This window comes from Mus musculus, chromosome 17, assembly GCF_000001635.26.
Source record: "Mus musculus strain C57BL/6J chromosome 17, GRCm38.p6 C57BL/6J".
Classification (NCBI taxonomy): domain Eukaryota; kingdom Metazoa; phylum Chordata; class Mammalia; order Rodentia; family Muridae; genus Mus; species Mus musculus.
In genome coordinates this window covers 69,121,498-69,148,915 of record NC_000083.6, presented here as the reverse complement: position 1 = coordinate 69,148,915, position 27,418 = coordinate 69,121,498, and the positions used below count along the sequence as shown (strand labels likewise).

At 42.6% G+C, this 27,418-nt stretch overlaps 1 protein-coding gene across 6 annotated transcripts in view; it reads right to left on the bottom strand.

Annotated features, from left to right (window-relative positions):
* Nucleotides 1-27,418, bottom strand: part of Epb41l3 (erythrocyte membrane protein band 4.1 like 3) — a 214,345-nt gene that overhangs the window by 141,076 nt on the left and 45,851 nt on the right. Inside the window, exon 1 of one of the 6 annotated variants that reach the window (XM_006523611.4) lies at nucleotides 21,171-24,502. The exons of the other annotated variants lie outside the window; for them this stretch is intronic. Coding sequence (XP_006523674.1) covers nucleotides 21,171-21,225 — 55 coding nt within the window. The 5' untranslated portion in view covers nucleotides 21,226-24,502. Of the gene's footprint in view, nucleotides 1-21,170; nucleotides 24,503-27,418 lie in introns of those variants that run through there. 6 annotated transcript variants of the gene reach the window in all.

Sequence of the window (27,418 nt, the reverse complement as noted above, 5' to 3'; positions counted from 1 at the left end):
GTTTAATTAGATTAGAGCAGTGCTTCTGAACTGTGTATCCACAGAAGAGTCCTGTGAGAAACTTCCTGTAGCAGCTGAAGTAAATTATTGTGGCTGGAGGATGAGCATAAGTGGTATATGGGAACATTCTCCCTATGTGGTACACACTTGGAATGTATTACAAAAGTTTCAATTAGGAGAAATTTAATACAATGTGGACATGTCATGAATAATCTTAAGTGTCAACTCCACTGGGCTTACATTGACCAAGGAAACACACACCTCTGTCTAGGACTCTAAAGTTATTTCTAAGTAGTCTTGACTGGAGAGAGAAGACCCACTCAGTGTGGGTGCCACCAACCCAGGAGCTGGTGTCCCAGACTCTAGAGAAAGGACAACATAGCTGAACAGTCTCTCCGTTCCACAACTGCGGATACAATGTATCCACCTGTGTGGTGCCGTGCCTTCCCTGCCATGATGGACTGTACCTTCAAGAAACCAAAGTAAGTCTTCCTTCCCTGAGCAGCTGTTGTTAGATACTGTGTCACTGCAGTGATAAAGGGAACTGACTGGGTCTCACCAGGCAGCTTTACTGGTCCTTTGTCGGTGCTTCAGGTTTTTGGTAACAGTGAAGAAATGCTCACTCCTACAGGTATTCAGTGTGTTTGCTTACTGAATGGAGAGAGGGAGGGAGTGATGGGTGAGTGGGTGGGTGGGTGGGTGGGTGGATGGATGGATGGATGGATGGATGAATGAGGCAAGATTATAAAATATGGCACTCTGAGAGTGGTGACTCTAAGAATGGAAAGAATATAATTGTGGCGGTGTGATGCCCAGGACTGAGATGAGACACTGACGATTCAAAAGGGAGAAACTAAATACAATGGTAACTGTTGATGTATGATACAAGTGTGTGCAGAGCTATATGGGACACATAGGAAACATCTATTTAGCTGTAGGAGAAACATATGATACACACTGAAACCAGAGTAAGAATTGAGCCCAATATAAGCTATCGTTCCTGTAAATTTAACTGTGGTGAAATTTAATTTACACATTAGACAAAGTAAGAGATGGGCAATAACAAAATTAAAGTATAAGAATACAGTGTAATAAAAATGCAAATGGAGCCTGTTCACCTCTCTCTCTCTCTCTCTCTCTCTCTCTCTCTCTCTCTCTCTCTCTCTCAATAGCTTACTACCCTCTAGTAATCCTTTTCCTATTAACTAGGGGTAACCTAAGCCTTACAAGAGAAGCTGAGGGTAGACAGGGCTACTATACATTGCTTCCAGCCAATCATCCTTAGAAGTACCCCAGCCTTGCTCCATAGATAACCCAGGTGCTACCTGCCGGGTCCTTCACTACACACCCAGAGATGAGCAGATCTTATATACTGAATGTGTAGACGCCCTGTGCACAAGCCACTGGGCCATTCTGTAACAACTGGGGCATTTGACAAGCACTTATCTCCTCAGGACAAAAGACAGCAATGAAAGGATTGGAGGGGACCGTCTTTGCTCATGTGCACAGACCGTGGAGATGACCACAGCAGTGGAAAAATATCAGATCATCTGAGGCAGAATTGTCCGAGCTAATATTAGTTTTCATATCAATGGTTGCCATGGTGATACCTATAAAGATTTAGAAATGGTCAAGTGGGTCATGGTTTTAAAAAGAGGCTGCTGAAGTAAAAGAAATTGTGACCCACTTTTTGTCCTTAAGTTCACTCACTTCATGGGCTCCTGTAAAACAGCTCACTTCATTTCACTGTCCCTGGCATGCTTAGGAAAGACCCAAGGTAGAGCCTGCCATTTGAAGCTTGAAGGATCTCTTCCCATGTGGTTTTGAGTTAAGGTTTGGCCCCATGGTTCTGAGCCAGATTCCAAACCAGGCCATTCATGCATCTGCATTCCGATCCCCAGCCTTTTCTTCTAAGAGGACACTCCACTTTTCGGGCCTCACTTTCTTATCACTTTCTAGATTTATCACTTACAACCAGCCTGCTTCAAGCATGTTGGAAGATGGCTTGGTGTCATATATCATAACTCCTCAGTCTTCACAGATAGTCCACCAACTCTGAAGGACTTGCGCACACTCACTACCGTTTTCCTGCGTAATAAGCCTAGCACATGGATGATAAAGAGGAAAAAAAAGTCCTCAAACCAGGTGCCATACATGGTGAGAGCAGAGAGAGAAGAAAAGTCACTAATCCTGGGTCATGCAAGTTTGAAACTCAGGTGTAGTTTGTCGCCTTGACACACACTAGAGGCATTTGGCAAGAGGGACTTGCCGTAGAGAATATACCTCCATACGACCTGGCTGTAGGCAAGCCTGTAGGGCATTTTTAAAAATAAGCAATTGGTGTGGTAGGGTGGGTCCCGCCCATTGTGGGTGGAGTCACTTCTGGGCTGGTGGTCCTGGGTTCTATCAGAAAGCAAGCTGAGCCAGCCACAAGCAGCGAGCCAGTGAGTAGCACTCATCCAGGGCTCTGGCATCAATTCCTGCTTCCACCCTCCTGGCCTGATTTTCCTCTGTGATACACCTGGAAATGTAAGATGAATCAGACCCTTTCCTTCCCGATTTGATTTTGTTTCTGGTGTTTTATCACAGCGATTGTATCTCCAACTAAAACAGATGTCTTCCTATAACTTTCTTCTCTCCAACCCTCTCAGCATGCATGGCCAGGACCAAGGCCTTCAGACTTTCCCTGGGACACTCTGGGTCTGCTCATATCCAGACCTGAGCTGTACCACTTTCTCCTCTGGTCTCCTGTCCAGTTTCTCCTCACATGAATGAGTTCTCTGGTTACAAAAGAGATGCTCTCACTTAGGCCTCCAGTCTCCACGTCCTGCCCTCCTTGTAGCAAAGACAGCATTCTCCAATGCTGAGTGCTTCCTTCCTTCACTCCAGTCAGCAGAACCTCATAGACATCTGCTTTTTCAATGTCATGAAGGCCATACCTCATGGAGTGTGTCCACTTTGCTTTTCTAAGGCTACCACTGCACTTGTGCATTTGGGGACTATTTGACAGGGCACTTCCTCCTTCATTAACTGGAAGTTCTCCTTAGGATTTTGGGATATTTCTGTCCATGTCCCCAACCTGTACATGGCCTGATGTGTGTGAGAAGCACACTGGATGCTGTTGAGAGACACTGACGGGTTTCCATCACTGAAAACAGTACAGTATGTCCAGCCAGGGGTCAGTCTGCAGAGTTGCTGGCCAGGGGCTCTCCACTTGTGCTGCATACAAAGGGAAAAGCAAGCCTGCAGACAGGAGTCATCAGGCTCGGTAGATTCTGCTCACATAATCGAGGCACACAGCAGACACTCAAAGATCCAAATATTTTCCCTTATCGTTTGCAAACATGGACGGGACACCTGTTCTAGAGACAGGACAGGCCAAGAAAGGACATGACAGAACAAGATAGGATGGGACAGAACAGGACAAAATAGGACAGGGCAGGACAAGACAGGACATGACATGACAGGACAGGACAGGACTGCTAATAGTGCTTCAGAAACCCAAACCTTGCCACTCTTCTTAGCTGGATTGGGGCAGTGTTGAAACACAGCTCCTAAATGTCAGAATAACTATTCTTCACCCTGGCTTTGGAAGTCAGGTACCAGTCTACCCCCACATGTCCTCCCCTGAGAACCAGCGTGTCTAATCATGACTGGAAAGCCCAAGCCTGAAAATTGAAAAGACTCTGGTATGATGGTCCTTCATGGGCTGAAGAGGCCTGGCACAGACAAGTTTCTCTGCCCGTGGAGCTTGGGAAAGTCTGAGCAGGACTCTTGAAGAACCCAGACGCACCAGCTCTTCTCCTTGCTCCCGTGCTAACCTTAGCTGGCCTGCGTAGTCTAAGCTTGCTTTACCTGTGTTCTTGTTGTCTACCTCATTGACTAAACCTGCTTCAAGATCATAGAGAGGGAGCTGGAGAGATGGCTCAGTGGTTAAGAGCACCGACTACTCTTCTGAAGGTCCTGAGTTCAAATCCCAGCAACCACATGGTGGCTCACAACCATCCATAATGAGATCTGACACCCTCTTCTGGTGCACTGAAGACAGCTACAGTGTACTTACATATAATAATAAATAAATCTTTAAAAACAAAAAAGATCAAGATCATAGAAAGGGGTTAGCTAAAACAGCTCCCATAGCAAGCACTGGGCTCTGAATGCCCCACACAGCTCACATTAACACCCTACAGCCACTTCCTTCTGTGGGACCAAGGTCTCGAGTTCTTGTTTGACCTCCATGGACACAGAATCCTGCCTTTGACAGTGTGAAGGGGATGGGGCTCTCAACCTTCCTGGGTTATGCGGCACTAACTCTACCTCACAGGAGAAAAATGCTGAGATACAAGTCAGGATGCCAGGCAGCTCATGACTGCTGTGACTGCTGACTTGGTTACTTTTGTTTTGCTTGAGCAAGAGGGGCAAATCAGTACAAGAAGTGCATCAGCTCAGAGACACCGGGGCTGACAGGGAACAAGCTTGTGAGCCCAGAGGGCAGCGTGCTTTCCCGACCCCTTTGTCCAGCCTCACAGCCATGTTTTATCTCACTATTTTATTTTAGGACGAGATCTTGTGTAGTTTGGGTCAGCCTAAAATTTACTTTGCATTCCAGGATGTCCCCAAATGTGTGATTCTCCTGCCTCAGTTTCCCAAGGGCTTGGTACACCACCATAACTGGCAGCCAAAACCATGTTTGAACTATCTATTTATTTGAGAATATTTCTCGACACAATATACTGCAAATATGCCAGATACACATACTGTTGAAGATGGATCTTTCTTTCTTTCTTCCTTTCTTCCTTCCTTTCTTCCTTTCTTTCTTTCTTTCTTTCTTTCTTTCTTTCTTTCTTTCTTTCTTTCTTTCTCTTTCTTTCTTCCTTCCTTCCTTCCTTCCTTCCTTCCTTCCTTCCTTCCTTCCTTCCTCCCTCCCTCCCCCCCTCCCTCCCTCCCTCTCCCTCTCCCTCTCCCTCTCTCTCTCTCTCTCTTCCTTTCTTTCTTTCTTTCTTTCTTTCTTTCTTTCTTTCTTTCTTTCTTTTCTCTTCCTTCTCTTTCTTCCTTCTCTTCCTTCTCTTTCTTCCTTCTCTTCCTTCTCTTTCTTCCTTCTCTTCCTTCTCTTCCTCCTCTCCTCTCCTCTCCTCTCCTCTCCTCTCCTCTCCTCTCCTCTCCTCTCCTCTCCTCTCCTCTCCTCTCTCCTTCCTTCCTTCCTTCCTTCCTTCCTTCCTTCCAATGGGGAAGGGGGAGGGGCAACATGGCTGAGTGCCAGGATAAAGAAATAAAATGTTAAGCATGCTTAGAGCTTGTTGTCATCCATCAAAAGGAAAACACGAAACAACAACAACCAACAAAACAAATTAACAACAGCAACGACAACAAAAAACGAAAAACAAAACTACCCCACCTTTGGACTCGACAAGGCTTAGCTGTGTAATAAAACCTTCTTACCCTAGTTTGATGAGCTACTCCCAGACACAACTCAGAAGTTAGTTTCCAAAAAGGTCTTGAGCATCAGGAGCATCTCTTTCTCAAAATAACTTCCCTTCATTGTTAAGCACTTAGTAGGTTGACAGGCTTAATAAGTACATAGTAGGTGACAGGTACCCTGTGAGCACTGTACATCCTGTTGTTTAAATGTCAGATCACCACTAACCTCATCATTCTTACCTCAAAAACGAGAAGTTAACCAAGTGGTCCGAGGTCACAACTAGGGAAATGAATTTACTGACATAGGCGTATTTCCTTCCCTACTGTGACTGCCTGGCCTCACTGAAATTGTGAGACAAGAGAAACCTCTTGTCTCTAATGGTGCTTCAGTCAGTCACTTAATCAGTCAGTCATTTGGAGTGACTCCCCACATACCCACCCCACCCTGCATGTGTTTGAGCATGCAGTCCCTAGCTGGTACTAGGAGAGGCTATAGGCTCTTGTGTGTCAAGGGGCTAGCTGATGGAGTAGGCTGCAAGGGTGGGTCTTTACAGTTATGTCTTGTCTTGCTTCCCACCTGGAGGTCTCCTTCCATGTCAATGCCATGTGAGAGACTACCACTCACAAACTCCTGGGCTCCTTCCAGACTGTGCTCTCCTCCCTCTTGTGACTAATTTTACCCTCTGAAATGATGGGACAAAAGAAAGCTCTCTTCCCTCAGGTGCTTTTGTGAGTGACTTGGTCACAGTGACAAGGAGGGAGGTGAATAACACCTCGTGTGAGTTCCCTGCCTCCCTATTCACCAATCACAGATCAAAAAAACCTGAAAAAACCTAAAAAAAAAAAAAAATACAAGCCTCTGCTTGGTACCTGTACAGACTTTTCCAGTGCCATTATTCCTAAACTATGCAGAAAGCAACCATCTACATAGGAATTACATTGAATTGGAATTATAAGTGGTCTAGCTAGGGCTTAAAATACATGGGACATATGTGTTGGTTGGGTGAAAATTCTGTGCCATTTTATAGATGAAGCTTTAGTTCATGTCACTACGATAGCCTGAAGTAGCCTCAGAACGGTATCCCATGGATACGAGAAGAACTAGTGTACTTAAACATCACCTTCTTCTTCCAGGAGATAACAACTTTAAATGCCAACAACTTGCTTTGTCCTTCCTGTTCTCTAAACCCCTTTTATCCTTCACTAAGTGGGCCTCACTGAGCCCGTACATAGCACCACCGTGGAAGACATGCAGAGTCCTTGGAGTCTTTGAGAAGAGAGCTTTGGATATGTGTAGCATTCGCTAATGCTCAGAGGAGCAGCAGCTGAAGCCTTCCAAATGGGAGGCAGAAATGAGCCTAATAGAAGCTTGGGGGGCGGGGTGGGGGACGACGGAGGAGGCATCTGTATCCAGGCATCACCATGCTTTTGTGGAGAGATGAAGCACATCATATTTATGAACAGTGCGTGTGTGCTGGTTTACTCAGTTACATAATAGTTACACAACACCCAGTTTGTAAGGTCTAGACATCAAGTGCTGTGATTGATAGATAGCAAGAGTAATTATTAGTAATAGTAAGATTAGACCTTACTAACCAGTTAGTTAGTGTTAGCATTTTTTCTAGACTCTGCCCCATAGTTACTGGCAACAGCCAGGTGTGCCTGACTCACTATAAAAGTGACTGCTTGACCCCTCCTCCCTCTCTCTCTCTCTCTCTCTCTCTCTCTCTCTCTCTCTCTCTCTCTCTCTCTCACTCTCTTACTCCCTTATGCTCTTCCCTCTCTGCCCCTTCTCCCCTTCTCTCCCCACTCCCCTTCCCCCTCTCTCCACATGTTCATGGCTGTCCTCTCCTCCTCCTCCTCCTCCTCCTCCTCCTCCTCCTCCTCCTTCTTCTTCTTCTCTCTCTCTCTCTCTCTCTCTCTCTCTCTCTCTCTCTCTCTCTGCCTTTCTCTGTCTCTCCTCCTTCCTCAAACCCCCTCCCCATTCCCTAAATAAACTCTATTCCAAACTATATCTGTCATATGACTGGTCCCTCGGGGGAAGGGATGCCTCAGCATGGGTCCGCAGAGGCACTCCCTTCCACCTCACCATACTGTGCCTCTACCAAACATATCCCTGGCTTCCTTTTCTTTTTTGATAAAACACAACAGTGAAATTCTTGATTGATTCTTGATTCAGGGAATTGCTGCTAGTGAAGGAAACTACTGAAGCCTTAAAACCACATTGTCTTCATCATACACTGTACCTCATTGTACAGTGAGGATGACAGGGTGTCCTCTTTATGGGACCGCCTGGGAATCCAGCTGAGCATATCCAGCTGTGCCTAAACTACGATGTGCTGAGCCATTGCCCCATAGGCTCATATATTTGAATACTTGGTCCCACCTGGTGGAACTCTTTGGGAAGGACTAGGAGGTGTGGTCATGTTGGAGGAGGTGTGTCACTAGTGGTGGACTTTGCAGTTTTAAAAGAGCTATGCCAGATCCAATCTCACTCTCTGCCTCCAATGTGCAGATGAAGATGTAAGCTCTCAGTTACTGCTCCGGCACCATGCCTGCCTGTCTGATGCCATATCCCTTGCCATGAAAGTCATGGACTCATACCATCAAACTATAAGTATACCCCCCATTAAGCGTTTCCTTTTATAAATTGCCTTGGTCATAGTGTCTCTTCTCATTAATAGAAAACTAAGACACAAATATAAGTTAGCGTTGTTATTAATATCTATGTAAGCACGTTACCTTTTGCTCATAGTCATCTGTAGGAGATCATAACAGGGCATTGATCTTTGGCATTGGTAGGCTAACTAAATTTAATTTAATTGTACCACATTAAATATGAGGAGTTTTTGTTTGTCTAAGATTAAGAGTGATTTCTTAGTCAATATCACCATGTCTAAGATTAATAAAAAGATCCTCGAACCTTTCCTATATAAGTCCTGGGAAAGAAATTGTCTGGCGTGTGCTCTTCAGAACACGAATAAACATCTTTACTTTCCCATGGAAGGCTTTGTCATATTCAGAATGCATGGCCACAGTTTTATAACACTTTTATGACAACATTGTGGGCCAAGAAAATAGAGAAAGTGTTTTCTTGGATCATTAGCCTTGATCTTATTAGGAGAAAATTCCCTCATCAAGAACATTCATGTTATGCAGAGAGAGAAGTATAGACTTGAGAGAGTCTTCTCTGAGCACAGGCGCTCCCTCAGAGACCTGTGGTGGGAGGCGGGAGGGCTCCACTCACAACAGTCACGAGACAGAACAGGGAAGGCAGATGCCCACCTCGGAGAGAAGGGCAGTCGATTTGGTGTGACTGACATCAGGCAATTTGCCCATACTTCAAGCATGTCATGGATGTGAAGGGCTTTGGTCAGTTATCTGGGCTACCAACCACTACAAGAGCCTTTTAAAAAGAAAATGTCTTCAGAGTTAAGGATGATCAGGCTGTGAACCAACTTGTAGACAGGAAAGCTTATGAAGCCACAACTGTCTGGCATAAGGAAACTTTCTTTCAGCTGGCATCACTCACATAGAATCCTCTTTTGCTTTGCGAAGGATGCTTGTGCAGGCTTGACAAACATCTTGAAAGTTTAATGGCCATCTCAGATTCTTTGAACAGGATTCAAGTAAAATTTTTTTTCTGGTTTTGCTATCCTTTGTTCCTTTTTGCTTCTTACTCTTTTTGATATTGGGCATTGCTGGTTAACCCTTGCTAACCTGGTACTCAGAGTGTACCTCAAACTAAGGGAGTCCTTTTCTGCCTATGCCTTCCCAGTTCCTACCATTACAGACATACACCATCATGTTCAAACAAATAAAACACTCTCTATCTCTTACATAGCACCAATAAGACCACGGAAAAATCTCTTGCCTATCAATCTGTCTGTATACCTATCTATCTACCTACCATCTATTTGTCTGTTTATCACCTATCAATCATTGATCTATCTACCATCTATTATCTATCTATCTATCTATCTATCTATCTATCTATCTATCTATATATCTATCTATCATTGATCTACCTATCATCTATTTATTTACTATCTTCTATCATCTTATCTTTTTATAAAGAAATCAATCAATCATCTAACTACATACACATACATATATACATATATATGTATATATATATATATATACACACACATACACACACACACATATATATAATCTATCCATCTTTCTATCCATATATCATCTCTCTATATTTCTCCTGACCTATCTGGCATCTGTATTATGATCTCACTTTTTATATTTAACATTTTGACATATGCACTCTTCATCAATAGCCCATTGCTTAGTAATTTCAAGTGATTTTCTTTTTCATCTTTTTTTCTTGATCTTTTGCCCAAATACAGATGCCATGCAGATATTAAAACACATGCCTCTCCATTGATCTTGTCCAAGATGAACTTTCCTAATAAAATCTCTGTTTCTACCAGTTCTATTTGAATTCTTTTGCTGGAGCGGAATTTTCTATAACTTTGAGTTACCAAAATACTGAGAGTAATTTAAGGTGTTTTTATAGAAAGATCATATAAAAATGGATGTAGCAGAAGAAGTGAGTAAAGCGAAACCTAATGTCTTATGGGTTCCCTTGATTAATGGCATGGCAACAGCCTGAGGAGCAGTGGGTAGAGAAGAGCCCTGCTCTAGGCTCACTAAGGAGTCAAGAGCTTAGGGGTTTCACTTTCAAGTTAATTTCAAAGAAGAATCTCCCACCTGAGATGCAGATGCTGCCTAAACAATTTATGCAGCACTTTGGACTTGGTAGTTGTTTTAACTTTTCAAATTTAATTCACTTTGAAGGAAGAGACAACTGACTATTGAGCTCAGTCAAAGCCCCAGGTGAAGAACAAGGTTCATTCAAACAGGGGAATTATGCTCAGAGACACTAAAGTTGTAACGAACTCAGCAGGCACCCTGCCATACCCTCTGTACCACTCGGAACATATGCTTTTGTTTGGGTACATCTATCGGGAAGGAGAACACCTGCACAGTTATTGAAAGCTAATTAGATGGCAGACATTGAGACTTGATTGGAATATGCTATACTCCACACATTACAACCTAACTGCCAAGACAGTATGGTGGGGGCAGAACCTGAAGAAGAACAAAAGAGTTACTGTTTCTGAGGTCCCTTGAGACAAGTCCTTCACAAGAGATTCAAGCAGCTAAAAGCGCAGTAACAGACCACATGAGTTATCCTATGAGAACTCTTTTGAGACAGAGGTTTACTATGTATCTTCGGGTGACTGCAAACTTGTAACAATAATCTTGCCTCAGCCTCTAAAATTCTAGGATTATAGGCATTCATGGATGTCCTGGCATTTCTGATAATACATTTTAGTGTCTAGGTAAGATATGAAGTTGCAATGAAATGTTTAAGGTTTTCAATTTTCTGAGCATCAGTAAGTGACAAGAGTAAAACAAAACAAACAAACAAAAAAATCCCCAAACACTTAAAAAATTTTTTCTAAAAATGATAAACTGAGGGGCCAATTGAAACGACCCTGAAGAATTCCTAATGGCGATGGCCAGATCATCCACAGAAAAGTGTGATACATAGATAGCATGGAATCAAATTCAAGAACAGAGGGGTATAGTAAACAAAAGAAGGGGGAGGGGCATGTTTTGCTACAGTAGATTTGATTTAAAATCTGTAGCAGGGATGGTGGAAGCAGAAACATCATCAGAAGACCACACCAGTACTTGCTACCAGGAAGATCTACCAATGATAGCACTGATATTCTTCTGCTTACATTGTCTTCTTTCCAAGTGTCTCCTCCATTCAGACATTTCTCAATAGCAAGGGGAACGAACGTGTTGGCAGTACAGCAGAGACAACCACCATCCAGCACCTTATCCCAGTCATCAAAGGTTTAACACTCTCAGTCATGAGATGCATGGAAGCCACGGATCCCAGATGAGAGACATCATCTCTGAAGACTTTGCCCAAATACACATGACCTTATTCCATCATTCAGCAACAACAGGACAGATCCAAATCAGAGGACATGCTCTAAAGTGACCTAGTGAGTTCAGATTCAACTTGCCAAGGTTGAAAAGGACAAGGAGAGATTGAGAACTGCCACTGAGTGAGGAGACCAGATCTTGTATGCAAGGTGGGATCCCAGCGAACATAAAACAGACAACAGAAGGGGAAAAAAAGTGAAAGGTGTATTAAATCTGATTTTAGTTGCTAGTATTGTATAATTTCTTAGTTTTAATCATTGTGTTTACAAAAGAAAATGTTCACACTAGGGTGGGTGGTGTGCGTTTTAATTCCACATAAATAGAAGAATATGCCTGGCACATTGTCACTGGATTCCAATCAGCGTTAAACATGCCAATGGCAGTGATACAGATATGTGGACCCAGTATGAGATTGATCCTGACATAGGTCTTCTCTGCAGCCCCTGACGTACCCATCTCTCCACTGACAGAGACAATTCAGTCACAGGTGTCTTCCTGGCTGGCTGTATTCAAACACTACCAAGTACCTGCTGTGTGAGAGATGCTGTATTAAAGTAACCATTGCACAGAGATAAGAGACACCTAGTCTCTAAGTCTGTGTTCTTTTGCTATACTAAAATACCAGAGACTTGGTAATTTAGAAAGGGAAGAATTATGGTTTACACAGTTCTGGTGGCTCAGAAGTCTAGAGGCATAGTGAAAGCAGGTTATAACAAGTAGTAGTAGTAGTAGTAGTAGTAGTAGTAGTAGTAGTAGTAGTAGTAGTAGTAGTAAATAATAATAATAATAATAATAGTAACAATAAGTACAGAGACTGAAAGAACAAACCAAAGGAGTGCTCCCTGTTTCATGGCTTCATGGTGACTTACAGCTATGGTAATCAATGTACTCCTGCCAGAAGAAACTTGCTTCCAGAAGATGAGCATTAATGCCATTTAACAACCTGATGACGCCTTGAACCCATTCCCTCTCAATAACATTACGCTGAGAATCAGATTTCCAAATGAATTTGTTGAGGGAAAGGCACAGCAATGAGCCTCTGTATTGGAGAGCAGGTTGTGCTGTGGACAAGCCCTGACATAGCTAAGCTGAGCCTTGTCCCTGGAGACAGGAACTTGGGAAGACAGCAGGAAGGGATTCTAAGCAGAAGCACATTTCCAGGGTCCCTGAACTATCCAGTGATTTGGGAAAACCTGTAAAGAAGAAGGTGGGAAGTGTTTGAACAGGAGCACAGGAGGCCCAGGTGATTGACAAGGGTGTACACCAGGTTTGGACTTGGAATTGCACCTATAGGTGGTGAGCTGTCTACAAGGCACCATTATACTCATATCTTAGAAATACCATCGGCGTGCATTTAGGAGAAACAACAGGTAAGGGGATGGCAGAGACACCAAAGTTTGCTATTTTTTAAGCTACAGGTAATACCAATATTCATATTTAAAAGCACTTGTGACAATTTTCATGTCGCTAAGCTGTGATTCAGGCACCAATATCAGGGTTGGGGGGAGCAAGATGAAGAAGCCTGCCAGAGAGGAAACCATCTTCATTTAGTTTCCTTCTTCTGTGAATCAGCAGCTTCAATTTTTGATTGACACATAGAGATGCACTTATTTGTAGTATTTACTTAATGCATATATGGTATGTGATGGTTCGATCATGGTAACAAGCTTCTTGAACATTTGTCATTTCTTCATATTGAAAACCTACAAATCTTCTCTGCATTGTAAAATACACAAGCTGTTGTAACCTATAGTCGCACCATGTATTGCAGAGCATGTTTTTGTTTCTGTTTTTGCTGGCCCACTTTATTTCTAATTTTTTTATATTATTAGATATTTTCTTTATTTACATTTGAAATTTTATCCCCTTTCCTCATTTCCCCTCTAACTCCTCCCATCCCATCTCCCCTCTCCCTGCTCACTGACCCACCTACTCCTGCTTTCCTGTCCATTCCCCTACACTGGGGCATTTAGCCTTCATAAGACCAAGGGCCTCTCTTCTCATTGATGTCCCACAAAGCCATCCTCTGCTATATATGTGGCTGGAGCCTTGAGTCCCTCCATGTGTACTCTTTGTTTGGTGGTTTAGTCCCTGGGAGCTCTGGGGGTACTGGTTGGTTCATATTATTGTTCCTCCTTCAGTTACTTGGGTCCTTTCTCTAGCTCCTCCACTGGGGACCCTGTGCTCTGTCCAGTGGATGGCTCTGAGCATCCACTTCTGTATTTGTCAGGCACTGGCAGAGCCTCTCAGGAGATAGCTATATCAGGCTCCTGTCAGCATGCACTTGTTGGCATCTACAATAGTGTCTGGGTTTGGTAAATGTGTATGGTATGGATCCCTAGGTGGGACAATCACTGGATGGCCTTTCCTTCAGTTTCTACTCCAAACTTTGTCTCTGTATCAGCTACCATGACTATTTTGATCTCGCTTCTAAGAAGGACCAAAGTATCCACACTGTGGTCTTCCTTCTTGAGCTTCCTGTGGTCTGTGAATTGTATCTTGGGTATTCTGAACTTCTGGGCTAATATCTACTTATCAGTGGGTGTATACCATGTGTATTCTTTTGTGATTGGGTTACCTCACTCAGGATATTTTCTAATTCCATTCATTTGCCTAAGAACTGCATGAATCATTGTTTTTTATTAGATATTTTCTTCATTTACACTTCAAATGCTATCCCCAAAGCCCCCTATACCCTCCCCCCTACCCTGTTCCCCAACCCACCCACTCCTGCTTCCTGGCCCTGGCATTTCCCTGTACTAGGGCATATGATCTTCACAATACCAAGGGCCTCTCCTCCCATTGATGGCCGACTAGGCCATCCTCTGCTGCATATGCAACTATAGACACAGCTCTGGGGGATACTGGTTAGTTCATATTGTTGTTCTTTCTATAGGGTTGCAGACATGAATCATCGTTTTTAATAGCTGCGTAGTACTCCATTGTGTAAATGTACCAAATTTTCTGTATCCATTTCTCTGTTAAAGGACAACTGGGTTCTTTTCAGCCACTGGCTATTATAAATAAGGCTGCTTATGAACATAGTGGAGCCTGTGTCCTTATTATATGTTGGAGCATCTTCTGGGTATATGCCCAGGAGTGGTATAGCTGGGTCCTCAGGTAGTTCTATGTCCAATTTTCTGAGGAACTACTAAACTGATTTCCAGAGTGGTTGTACAAGCTTGCAATCCCACCAGCAAAGGATGAGTGTTCCTCTTTCTCCACATCCTTGCCAGCATCTGCTGTCACCTGAGTTTTTGATCTTAGCCATTCTGACTGGTGTGAGGTGGAATCTCAGGGTTGTTTTGATTTGCATTTCCCTGATGACTAAGGATGTTGAACATTTCTTTATGTGCTTCTCAGTCATTCCATATTCCTCAGTTGAGAATTCTTTGTTTAGCCCTGTACCCCATTTTTAATAGGGATATTTGGTTCTCTGGAGTCTAACTTCTTGAGTTCTTTGTATATATTGGATAGTAGCCCTCTATGGGATGTAGGGTTGATAAGATATTTTCCCAGTCTGTTGGTTGCTGTTTTGTCCTATTGACTGTATTCTTTGCCTTACAGAAGCTTTGTAATTTTATGATGTTCCATTGGAGCATAAGCTATTGGTGTTCTGTTCAGGAATTTTCCCCCCTGGAATAGGTCTGTAATCCTGGGTGTTCAGAAGGCTGGCAGAGGTAAGAGGATTACAAAACTGTGGATATCTTGGCTATGGCATGGGTTCAAATCTGGCTTGGGTGGTTTATTGAGCTGTGGTCTCTAAATTAAACCTCAGAGCCTGCCCTTGGTGTCCTACTTTCTCTAGCAAGACCATATCCCCTAAACCTACACAAACAGGAAGAAAAGGAACCCACTTACAAATTATAAAGGATGGCGAAAAAGTCAACTTTTCATCTTACTTTGCAAAGAAATTATGCTGCTCACCCTCTTTCCCCACTCTCTTCTGTCCAGCCCCCAATTGCCACCCCAGCGACCAGGAGGCCACTGCCCCAGGGACCACAGAGGGCTCCTTTGTCACAGGGCCGACCAGTGGGGAGGCACTTGGATGTCAGAATTCTACCCCAAAGGACTACATTCCTCATCAAGAACTATTCTCCCAGAACAAGCAGCCAAAGGAGTGAAGTATTTCTCATTTCCATTGGAGAGTGTGCTCCCCTGGGAGCACCCAGATCACTCAGAGAAACATGCCTCGGCCTGTTTATATATATATATACACTTGTTTTATTGCATTAAGTTACGAGATAAAAGAATCATTAGCAAAATGCTTTTTTTCAGCCTAAAAATATTGTTAAGGTAACATTCTGTAGAGGAAATAGAAGGCAAATAAAAAATTTTGGAGGTTAAAAAACATACGTACAACATCTTTGCTGGGAGTGGTGGTGCATACCTTTAATCCCAGCACTCGGGAGGCAGAGGCAGGTGGATTTCTGAGTTCGAGGCCAGCCTGGTCTACAGAGTGAGTTCCAGGACAGCCAGGGCTACACAGAGAAACCCTGTCTTGAAAAACCAAAAAAAAAAAAAAAAAAAAAAAATCCTCCTGTGCTTGTGAAGTATATGATGGTAGACGATGGTTTGCTATGGCATTTAAAAGGCACATAAAAAGTAAGTTATGTGTTGGCTCTAAAAAGTAAGATATGCATACAGTGTCTGAAATTGCATGCTGTAAGACTATTTAAAAATAAAAAAAAAACTAGTTGTGTATTTATAATCGTGTAAGGAGTATATAGTTTCATCAAAGTGGTGCTAAATAGCCTGCAGTCATAGCAGGGAAGAGGAGGGGAGAACCACCCCTCCAAAGCCGCTCACAACATCGCTCTCCTCTGCACTGTGATACCAGATCCCGGGATGGTTTAGCACAAGAGCAGGAGAAAAGGCAAAGGTTCTGTTGACGTTCTAGAAAATGTTCTGGAACTGTAAGTATAAAGCACGGGTCTAGCTTCCCCAGGGGCACACGCGCATTTGCCAGGGGATCCGCGGGGACGAATACAAGTCCTGATTAGATGCACAACCATGAGTGGCACTGATTATATATCAACAGAAGGAGAGAGGAACAGAGTTGCAGGCTCTTCCAGGCACCACAGGCTCTCTAATGGAAGAAGAGTGTTCAATATTCCGTTCTTGGACTTCATAGTTTTGGACCAGCTGATTTTTCTAAGTGAAGAAGTTGTTCTGGATACATTGTGCTAACCCCTTTTTGCATCAGAATGTTTTAAAAGCTTTGGCATAACACTGATATGCTTCAGGACTCTTGTAATAAGTTGAGGTGGAAGCCACGCATGGTAACATCCCCCTGTCTGTCACTTGGGAGGCTGAGACAGGCATGCTGTGAGTGAGGGGCCAGCTAAGCCTAAATGCTAAGACTCAGTCTCAAACAAAATAAAACACAAATTAAATAAACAATAACAACAACAACAGAAACTCAGATTGAACACCTAGGAAAGAAAACTCAAATTATATAGTCCTATAAACCTTGCAGAAGTTGGTTTGAGATGTATCTCAGTGGGCAGAGTACATGCCTAGTGTGCAGGAGGCCCTGGGTTCACTGCTCAGAGATGGATGACCTGGTATAGTAGTTGAGACTTGTAATCCCAGCATGCAGAGGTGGAACCAGGAAGATAAAACTCAGCTTCATAATACATCTGGGGCCAAGCTGGGATAGATGAGACCTTCGAACAAAACTCAATAAAGCACTGCAGAGTCAAAGAACCAGTAAAGCTTGATTGGTACTGCTTATAGGGTCTCCTGAGCCAGACTTTCTTAAGTCCAAGGTTACAAAATATATCTTGAAGATAGACCACAGATAGACACATGACTGTATGCTTCAATAGGACTGCACAGTGTTCTGAAAAAAGTTGCACATCAGGAATAAATATTATAGTCAGGTCCTTCTGGTATGGGGCAACGCCCAGAAGTAAATGAAAGGGGACAGTGACAGTGTCTAGATCGGGTAAACTGTCTCCACTCAGCTGTTTGCAGCCTGAGTGGGTGTGAGGGGATGAGCTTGTTTTTAGGAAGTTTCGGTACATATCAGACAGTTACTCCACTGCTCAGTACCGATCACTCACCTTTTAATTTGGAATTACTTCTACTGCCGTGTGCATGACAAAAACAGTAATTATGAGTCTGCAGGGTTCAGAAACAATTAGATTAAAGTGTTGCTGAGGCGTTATATATAAAGTATTATCCCTAATTGGAAGTGTCCCTTGGGAATGAGTGGCCATGCGAACAGGCGGCACTTGAATGAAGGAAAGAGGGATGTGCACAATTGTGGCTTTCTTGGTGACAAATGGTTTTACAAAAGATTTCTAACACCTTAGAGACAGACCCCTCTGAGGAAGAAATTTCTCTTCCCAGAGGTGAACATATCTCACTAAATTTCGCAGAGCAGGCAGTTTTCTGTTGTCAGTATTCAATGTCTGTAAGTAGGGGGATACATAGGTGACATTTCTAACTCCAATTCATAATAATTTTCTCTGACAATGCTTTAGTTACAAGTATAATTAAATTATGATTGCATAGGAAACTTCAACTTATTGTGTCTTATACATTAATTTTAGGTTAGCACACAAAATAATTCGTTTCATCCTGGCTTTTCCATACATATAGTCCATACATATATGATAGGAACTATTTGGGGCTTGGGTAAGGAAGAGAGTCAGCCTGAGGTGGGCAGAAGGCATGGGGGAGAGAAACAAGAAAAAGAAAAAAAGTAAGAATGCAGTAGAGTAACATTCACCTCTACAAAATCTTGAATTTTGTCATCTACATTAAAGAGATCATAATCAATGCTATTTTCAATGTTAACCATAAATAATGCAAGCTTTCCATAGCACACAATTTGGAGTCTAGGAGTGGAATGTGATTTTACTTGCTATTATTGTTCTTAAAAAACAACAAACAAACAAACAAACAAAAAACCAATTGTGCCTTACAGGAGAACCCAGGGCGATTTCTGACTCACTGTGTAGCTAAAGCCAGCGGAAAACATCTAGTTCTCCAGCCTCAGTCTCCTGAGTTTGGGGGATTACAGGAATGTTCCACCAGTTCTGTGTGGCTATGATAGTGTGTGTGTGTGTGTGTGTGTGTGTGTGTGTGATACTGTGTGTGCATGTGTGCGCACACATGCATGTGTGTATGCACAAGCACATGTCAGGATGCACATACATGCCAATGTGTGGGCAGTTCACCACCTAGGTATAACAAGTTAGAGGACACCTTGTGGAGCCAGTTTCCTCAGCCTACCACGTGGGTCCTTCGAAATGGACCTCAGGGTTTCAGCCATGGTGACAGCCACCTTAGTCCACTGATCTATAGGTGTGATAATGCTTGCATGGGGGGGGGCAATACCGGCAGCTTTCAGGACTTCTGGAGGTGGGAGTTGCTTTCTGCATCTGCAAAAGGCAACAGACAGCTGTGCTTTGGCTGTGAAAGGCATCCAGTGCCCACTCTGGCCTCATCTATTAGGGGTCACTTCTGAATTTTGTCTGTCTGGTTCCTTCTCAGTCACCATCTCCACCCCCCTTTAAACCCAAAAGCAAGACTTAAGAATGTAGTGAGTAAGAATATGTCGGCTTAGACTTCACCTAGCTTCTCCCATAGCTAAGAAGGCATGCTCTATACACAGGCTTTATAACACCCCTTGGTTGTACAGTGGTATTTCTCATTTCCTAGGCTCTGGCATTTGGAATAAAATAATCATCAATTTTCTAGATAGCGAAAGCCTTCCTGTTCAGGGCTTCAAGAGCGTTATGAATTGTATAGGCTCTTAATGAGTAGATTAGGTACATGAAGAAAAATGCTTTTAAATCCTTAAAACCCAGCTTGCCTGCTTCTAGACCGCAGCCCGTTCTTATGCTGGGAACTTTAGATCCTCGGGTTTTATTTCGCTGCTGTTGCCTGGCAACAAGATGCAGGCAGAGATGTCAGAGGTCAGGGAGCAAATCAATGTCATGGAAAGTAGCCCTATCAGCATTGCCCATCAAACTTTGGAATCTTTGCAGTAAAATAGGTTCCATTGTATTAAATGCCTGTATTTTTTTTCTTATCAAATGCCAAGTTTTTTAGAGACATTTTTCCCCTTTCTGAATATGATTCCATTACACATGGGGAATTATGATTGTGTGCATGGATGGCTTTGTAACAGGCTTCTCTATTACAGCAGACTGCTTTGAAGGTTAAAATGAACAACGTCTGGCGTTATGAAGCTGTGGCTATACGAAAAGTGGTTGTGGACATTTTTGAGAATATTCCAAGTATTAGAAACAGTCATGCCCTCACTGGTTAATATCACAGTAGATTTTATTTTGAAGTGTAGATCTCTGCTTATTAGGAAAAGTAATTAAAGGGACCTAGAGTTTTTTTTCTTGTTTCTATTTCAGAATGGGAAAAGTTGTGTTCGTGATTTAAATACCACCCGCAGTTCAAGTTTTCAATCAGTTCTGTACCGTGCACCTGCGGATGGATGCATTGCTTGGAGAAGTAAATGAGGTTTGGTAGGATGCAGTATAAGGGTTATTTTGCAGTCTGGATAACATACTAGACTTCAGTGAGCAGTCATTCTAAAGAATGTTCACAAACCCTTCTGGCCCAAATGCTTAGCTTTTGCAAATTAATCTTAATCCAAATAAGACAGCTTGAGTTAGAAGGACATTCCTTATTGGTTTGGAAGAGACTGATGGTTAGTCTCCCTCTCCAGGTGAGGCAACAGCTACCGACCACTTAAGGATACACCCTTCAGTTTATCAGTGAGAAATACCTCTGCCCTTCCTCCTTTTTCAAAGAGAGAGAGAGAGAGAGAGAGAGAGAGAGAGAGAGAGAGAGAACTGCAGGGGAGGGGTTGGGTTTCTATGTATTCACTGCCCCCTGGCCCTCAGGATGAGGCATGTAATAAAGATGGAAACTCTTGAGACATTAAGAGCCCCTTGTGAAATGCATGAAAAGATTAAAGCTCTCACCGAGAGAAGTTCCTGAGTTTCTGCTGCTTCTCTCTGGTCACCAGTCACTCACAGTCCCAGGCACTGCTAGCATCTACTATTTGAAGGATCACATAAAGAGCAATACACCCCCAGGCAACTCGGGCATGAGGCTCTCTCTCCTGAAATAGCTGAGTTAGGTTTAAAAGCAGCCGCATCGTTTGATTGTTGGGGAATTAACAACCATGCATCAGTGAAGTTGGGTTACCAGTTGTTTTTACAATTACTTACAAAGTAAACTTAAATTCCATCGCCCTATTCTTCTGTTTAATTCTTGGCATGGAATAAAATGAATCACAACTTGTGAGCTGAGAGATGACGCCCGAGTAGAAAACACTCTTGTCTTTGGAGAGAGTTCAAACTTCTCTTAACTACTTCCTAAACTGTAAGTTGCCATCACAACTAGAAAATCGTTTCCAGACTGCTCAAACATGTTTTGCCAGCACAGAGAATTCCTAACAAATGGGTCAGACTGCTGTGTACAAGAGAAGACAAAAAGCTCAGGTAAGGTGACATTGTGGCTATGTCCTGTGCCCTCTCGGCACCCACATTTCCCTGCTCAAACTAACAAGCACAGTTTTCAAATGAGAGGACTGGTACCAGAGCAAAGTCACAAGCGAGCAAACATGTTAAGAGTATTATGGAATTAAGAATAATATCCCTGTTTCCCTTGTAGAATCCATGTGCCAATTTGCTTAATGGCTTATCGTATTCAGACTCTAATTCCAATTATAATTCCCCACCACCATCACGCTGCAAAGGTATACATCCAGGTTGGCAATAGAGAAAATTTACCTCCAAGTCCTAAGAGAGACTTTGAGCACAGATACAGACAGATGAATGAAGGCATACTGCACTGCAGCAATCTCAGCAAGACCGTGCAGCTCCACTCCTCCAGGAATACTCCCAGGGAAGCCCAGAGAGCTCCAGGCAGTAAAGGCAAAGCTTTACCGCCCCTGCGAAATTCTCCTCTGGAAGGCAATCTCAAAGATCAAGCCAGGAGCCAGGAGCCATTAGTAACTGCGTAGCATTTTGGAATGTCCTTGGGATGCTGCTTCTGCTTCTGCCCCAGGTTCCCAGTGTGGTGGCTCCGCATGACTGTGCAGTGTTCTCCAGAATGCTGTGGAAGGAGAGTCTAGGAGAGACACAGAATCCCCGAAGTATCTACGTCTCCCTGTGAGCCTGGTTTCCGGGCAGCAATGTGGAAGCTGCCGTTTGGTAGCAGCTTTCCAGCTTTCTTGGATATAATTTCAAAATTGTTTCATTCCCCAATTGTCATATTAGTTCACGCATCAAAAATCTACAGGCAGGCTGTTAAGATCACAGAGCAATTATAACGAATCTCACTCTTTTTTTCTTTTTTTTTAATCTCTTCCTTTCAATTTGTTTCCTTTCTTATTCCCCAAGTAGGTCTGACTCTATATAACTTACTTTAGTTCTAAAATATAATACTAGTAGAAATACACTGCTCACAACAAACAACCAAGTCTCTCCTCTAAGTAGATGGGGCAAATCTCCAATGGAATCAATCCACTGATGGGGAGGGGTAGAGCTCATCCAGCAAGGAAGAAGCAAGCTTTTTCAGCGATCTAGGATGCTCTATGAAGAAATGCAAAGTACCATTTGCAAACACTAATTTATTTTTAAGTCAACCCTATAAACATTATATTATCATTCCATTGTTCACCGATGAAGAAAATATCTCCAAGAAGTCAAGCCCAACAGATTCCAACAAACCATCAAGAAACACATAACTCTGCTACAAAACAATGAAGATTGCGAATAGACATGTCATGCCTGGAAGAAGATGAGCCCGTGAGTGACAAGAGTTCTTCACCATCATTCAACAGAAAAAAAAAATCAATTCAAGCTGCAACAGGGGGCAATTGCATCAAATAATACAAATTAAAGTTCTTACTCACATACGTCAATTAAACACCAAAGAACTGTAAGATTTCCAAGTCTTGGGAGAAACACAGACCCACACTCTAATGATGACCTAATTAAGGCAGCAAGACAAAGCTGGACATTTAAACACCCTGTGGTCCAGCAGCTCTACTTGATTCAAGGCAACTTCTCAGACCTGTGCATCAGGAACCACCGTTCTAATCAACAATGCCAGAACAGCTCTCACCTCAATAACACAATCCTCAAAATACCAGCCAAAAAGATGGGGTGTGAATATCCAATGACCGTTCCATACAACATTATTAAACATAAGAGCAAATGCGCTTTCTACACATACCACAACACAGGTACAATTTCACACCAGAAAGTATGCAATGGTTATAATCACAAGATGTCTTTGTTAAAAGTTTAAAACGGTTAAAATTTAAAATTCAATTTTCAGAATAGTCATGAATGCCATTGGAGTGCAAAGAGAAAATATAGGTTAGGGAAATGTGGACCTAAGGGTTCTGTCTGCTAGAAACCGAGAATGGGATGAGGTCTGGCCAAATGTGAGGCAAAGGTTGTCGTCAACATCCTAGGTTTTGTTTATGGAAATGCTTTCATTGCTCCTTACATTAGTTAAACTGTCTAACAATGAAATAAGACATAAAGAAGAAATGCTGATAAGAGTATTGCATTGACCAAAGGTCGTTTGTACTTCAATTTTGTATATCTCAGGTCCTTAAAAAAATAAACAAGCAAAAACCTGGCAGACATCACACCAGAGAGACTGTCAGAGTTCAAGTTTCAGTCTACAGGCCCCAAGTCTTGGGCTGCCCCCAGGGCAGGGACCAGACTCTCTTTCTCAACGTGACAAGCACACACGATTCCATCCTCTTGTGATGGTGAGCTCATGTTTGTGAGGCATGGTTTGAGCTGAAGGCAAGTCTAAACAGATCCTTCAGGGTAATAGAGAGACGAGGCTAGGCCAGAACCCCTGGGCCATCTCACACCAACATCACTCAAGGGGACATTGCTGCCACCTGGTCTCAGTTTCTTCAGGATGTAAGGGCTAGATATGTTGATAGAACGATGATATTGTGACTAACACATTTAGTTGCAGAGTTGAATATGATTTCACTAGAAGTTCTAGACCTACAGGGCATGAATTATTTTATTTTCAATTGAAAGATTAGGTGATTGAAAGCAAAGGGGGTTAAGAACCCCAAATGTCAAATAGTTCTGATGAAAGATGGACACATTTTCATCCCACCTTTACTCCTGCTCTATTGTTCATGCCTTTAACATCTCACATGTGTGTAGACACATGTGTAGATATGCACATATTCACTCAGATGTACAGATACACAAATGTGCACATGCAAGCACTAATATTGAATATAAGCAAACATATACACTAGTATAGACTCCTGAGTATAGATGCATATATGTGCCGATTCACAGTCACATATATGTAAACTCTGGAACTAGAGTTACAGATGGTTTTGCAAATACATAAACTAGTTACTTTATCACCGTGAAAAAAATTTTCACCTGACCAACTTAAAGGAGGAAAGGCTTGCTTCTTTATCTGTGTATACAAGTGTGTGTGTGTGCATGTGTCTACTTGCATGTATGCATGTGTGCATGTTGCACATATGTGTGCATGTACATCTGTTTGTGCTCAAGCACTTGAATATGGAGGAGTCAGAGGACAACTTTTGGGAGTCAGCTCTCTCCTTCCATCACGTGGGTTCGAGGAAACATCAGGCTTCATGGCAATGCCTTTGCTAGCCAAGCAGCTCCCAAACCTAGAAAGATTTCTTTTGTCTCATGGCTTCATGGATTTGCATCCACAAGTCCACAGCTCCATTGAGTCTGGGCCCATGTTAAGGCAGAACACCGCAGAGATGGGAGCAGGTGGTGGGGGAAGATGTTCACTTTTTAATAGAAAGGAAGCAAAGAGTGAGGAAGGGACTGGGGTCTGGGTGTGACCTTCCAGGCATGCTTCTATGGACCTACTTCCTGCAGGCACATATTCCATCTCTTAAAGTTTCCAGTCTTCCAAAACAGTGGCATGTTGTTCATAAATTATTCTGTGGGTAATATACATTCGTACACACATATAGATATATACATATACATTCATACACACATATAGACATACAATCATGCAAATGTGTGGAGAACATATCCATATGTTCTCAAGCTCATACATGGCTTGTCTCAGCTCTTCTTAGACACAGCCATGCCTGCCTGGATATTGCCATGCTCCCACTACGATGATAATGAACTGAGCCTCTGAACCTGTAAGCCAATCTCAATTAAACGTTGTCCTTTATCAGTTACCTTGGTCACTGTGTCTCTTCACAGCATACGCAGGCACATAAAGAATGAGATAAATTGTAAGAAACACAGTACAGACAACATGTACACACAGTCATGAGGAAGCATGAAGGTCAATATACTTCCATAAGTAGTGACCATATTCACACATGTGAATGTATAGATGAATACACCTACAGCTATATAAATAGACACACATGGATGTACATAGATAACCATGCACAAATACATAGATATGTATAGATAACCACATGTATGTGACCACACTTGTCTGGTTTTTTTCTGTATTGCTCAAGAGGTGTAGTAGCGGCTGCTGAGATTCCTTTCTTACTCTAGCTCCCCCAGCACATGTTTCACAGCGATAGACTTGAGAGAAGCAAGATCAGTGTGTTGCCATGGAGCCTTCAGCCCCATAGCTTCCATTTGGGGTCTCCTGCTTACATCCATCATGCATTTGTAGCATGGCCTTAGCATGGCTTGTCCCTTCACGTCAGGGGTCACAGGTACCTATGGTTGTATGCAATGTCTAATTCTCTGGAGAATAAGAACCAAACCCATACGTGGCTATACAAGATAAACTTAGAAGAAGCTAAGTGGCCAATATTTGAAAACTTGTGTTTGTACTATGGGGAAAGGTTATGAAACATATATATACATATATATATATACACACACATATATACACACATATACATATATACACACACATATATGTATATATATGTTACAAAAGTTGTTTATATTCATGCATGGAAGACAGAGGCTAGATTAAAGCCAAAATGAGTAAGAAGCAATTTTTATCATGAAAATAATGAAAACACAAATAATTATTATAATTACTAATAAATTATAAATATATACTTATATATAAGTATATAAAATTATAATTTATAATAATTATTATTATAAAGAAAACTAGTTTATATTTGGCTATTGTTAACTGTCCTTTTTTAAGCTTAATTCTGGGGACTTTATCCTGAAAGTATCTAAATTTTAAGTTTTTTACTAGGGTTGAAAAACAGTGTTATAATTTTTATCTTAAGTGTCTCTCAAATGTTCACACATTGAAAGCTGGCCCTGGTGGTGGTTTTATTGGAACATGATGGATTTGGGAGCTAGAGCCTAGAGGAAGTTGGTCATTGGAGATGTAGCCACCAGGAGGTGATGGATCCCTGGCTGTCCTTCTCACTTTCATGAGAAAAGTGAGAGTTTCCTCCATCCCGCATGTCCACCATTATGCCCTTCTCCACAGGCCCAATCAGCTGTGAACTGAAGCATCTGAAGCCAGCAGGGAAGCAACCCTCTTCAGCGACCGTCTCTCATACTCAGTCACAGGATGGAAAGCCAAGGAGGAAAAAGGGACAAAGAGAAAAGGGACGGTGGCTATGATACCCTTTCCACATTCGTGCTGATGTGATTAGTGAGATGGGTTAAGAATCAGAAACAGAATGCAAAAATGCCAGTGCCCGAAAGGAGCCTCCTCAAATGCTCACTATAGACAGAAGTAAGAAACCATGTAGTTAGTACAGGAAGAAAAGAGAATAGACAATATACACATGTGTATAAACATGTGTGTGCACAAACATATGCATGCACACACATGCATACACACATGCACATATGCATACACACATACACATATGCATACACACATGCATGTACACATGCAAGTATGTAACCTCCCCCATCCCCTCAGCCTGAAACCTGTTTGCTCAGGTTTCACTGTTTGCATGGGGTGGAGCCTGCCGCTCAATCGTTCTGCCACGCCCACTGCTGGAGCCTGCCACCTTGCTGTTCTGGAGCCATACATGTGGCCACCCTGCAACTGGACCCCAGGATTATTTGGCGGGAATTAACCCTTTCCCCCTGCTTCATAACTCGGTGCACGAATCAGTAAAATTGAGCTTTGATCAAAATCCTGTTTGACTTGGCTCCGTTCTTTCTTCCATCCGTCTAGTTCCTTTCTTTCAGCTCGAGCTGCCATCTCAGTCGTACCGTTCCTCGCGAGCCGCTGGTCGGCCCCGCAACACAAGTACACACATGCACACACATGCACACACACACACACACACACACACACACACACACATATGTACACATTACAGTTTACTTTGTCACAGTCTATCAAATATCATGTAGGTCTCTGCATAGAAATCTAATTTCCTAAAGACAAAGATACTACATTCCCAGCCCAACTTTCAACATAAAATGCAGGAAAGGAAAAAAAAAAATACACATGTGAAGTGTTATCCCAAGCTAGAGGTTCTGGAGTTTTTATAGAAAAATCCCTGGAGATTTCCATTTAAAGAGCAAAGAGTTTTCTCTCAAACTGACTTTCAGGGCTAGGGACCCCGTGGTCTCTCAGTGGCTTTTCTCACATGACAGCAATCGGCAAATGGGTCAAAGATAATAATCTGATAGCTGCTGGGAGCCACTGCCATAGGGAGAGGCACAGAAAGCCACAGTTCTTCATCTCAGATGAAGAAGACGGTGGAGGAAGGATCCTGGTGGAAGAGTCAAAGCTTGGCAGCTGTCTCAGGATTGTTAGAAAGCTGTGATTTACATAAACACCGCCACAGAGGATCGAACTACATCTGGAGTCTACAATTTAATTTCTCTCAGCATTCAACAGATGTTTACTTATTGATTTTTAAACAGAATATGTTTAAGGATAGTTTAAAGCTAATGTTTCCTAAATACTGTAGATGAAACTTGGTATTTTTTTATGCAGCTCAAGTGATTTTTATCCTAGAAAAAGAGTCCTAACAAAGTCCAAGGCAATGAGCTCCCAAGCCCTCGGTTCTGAG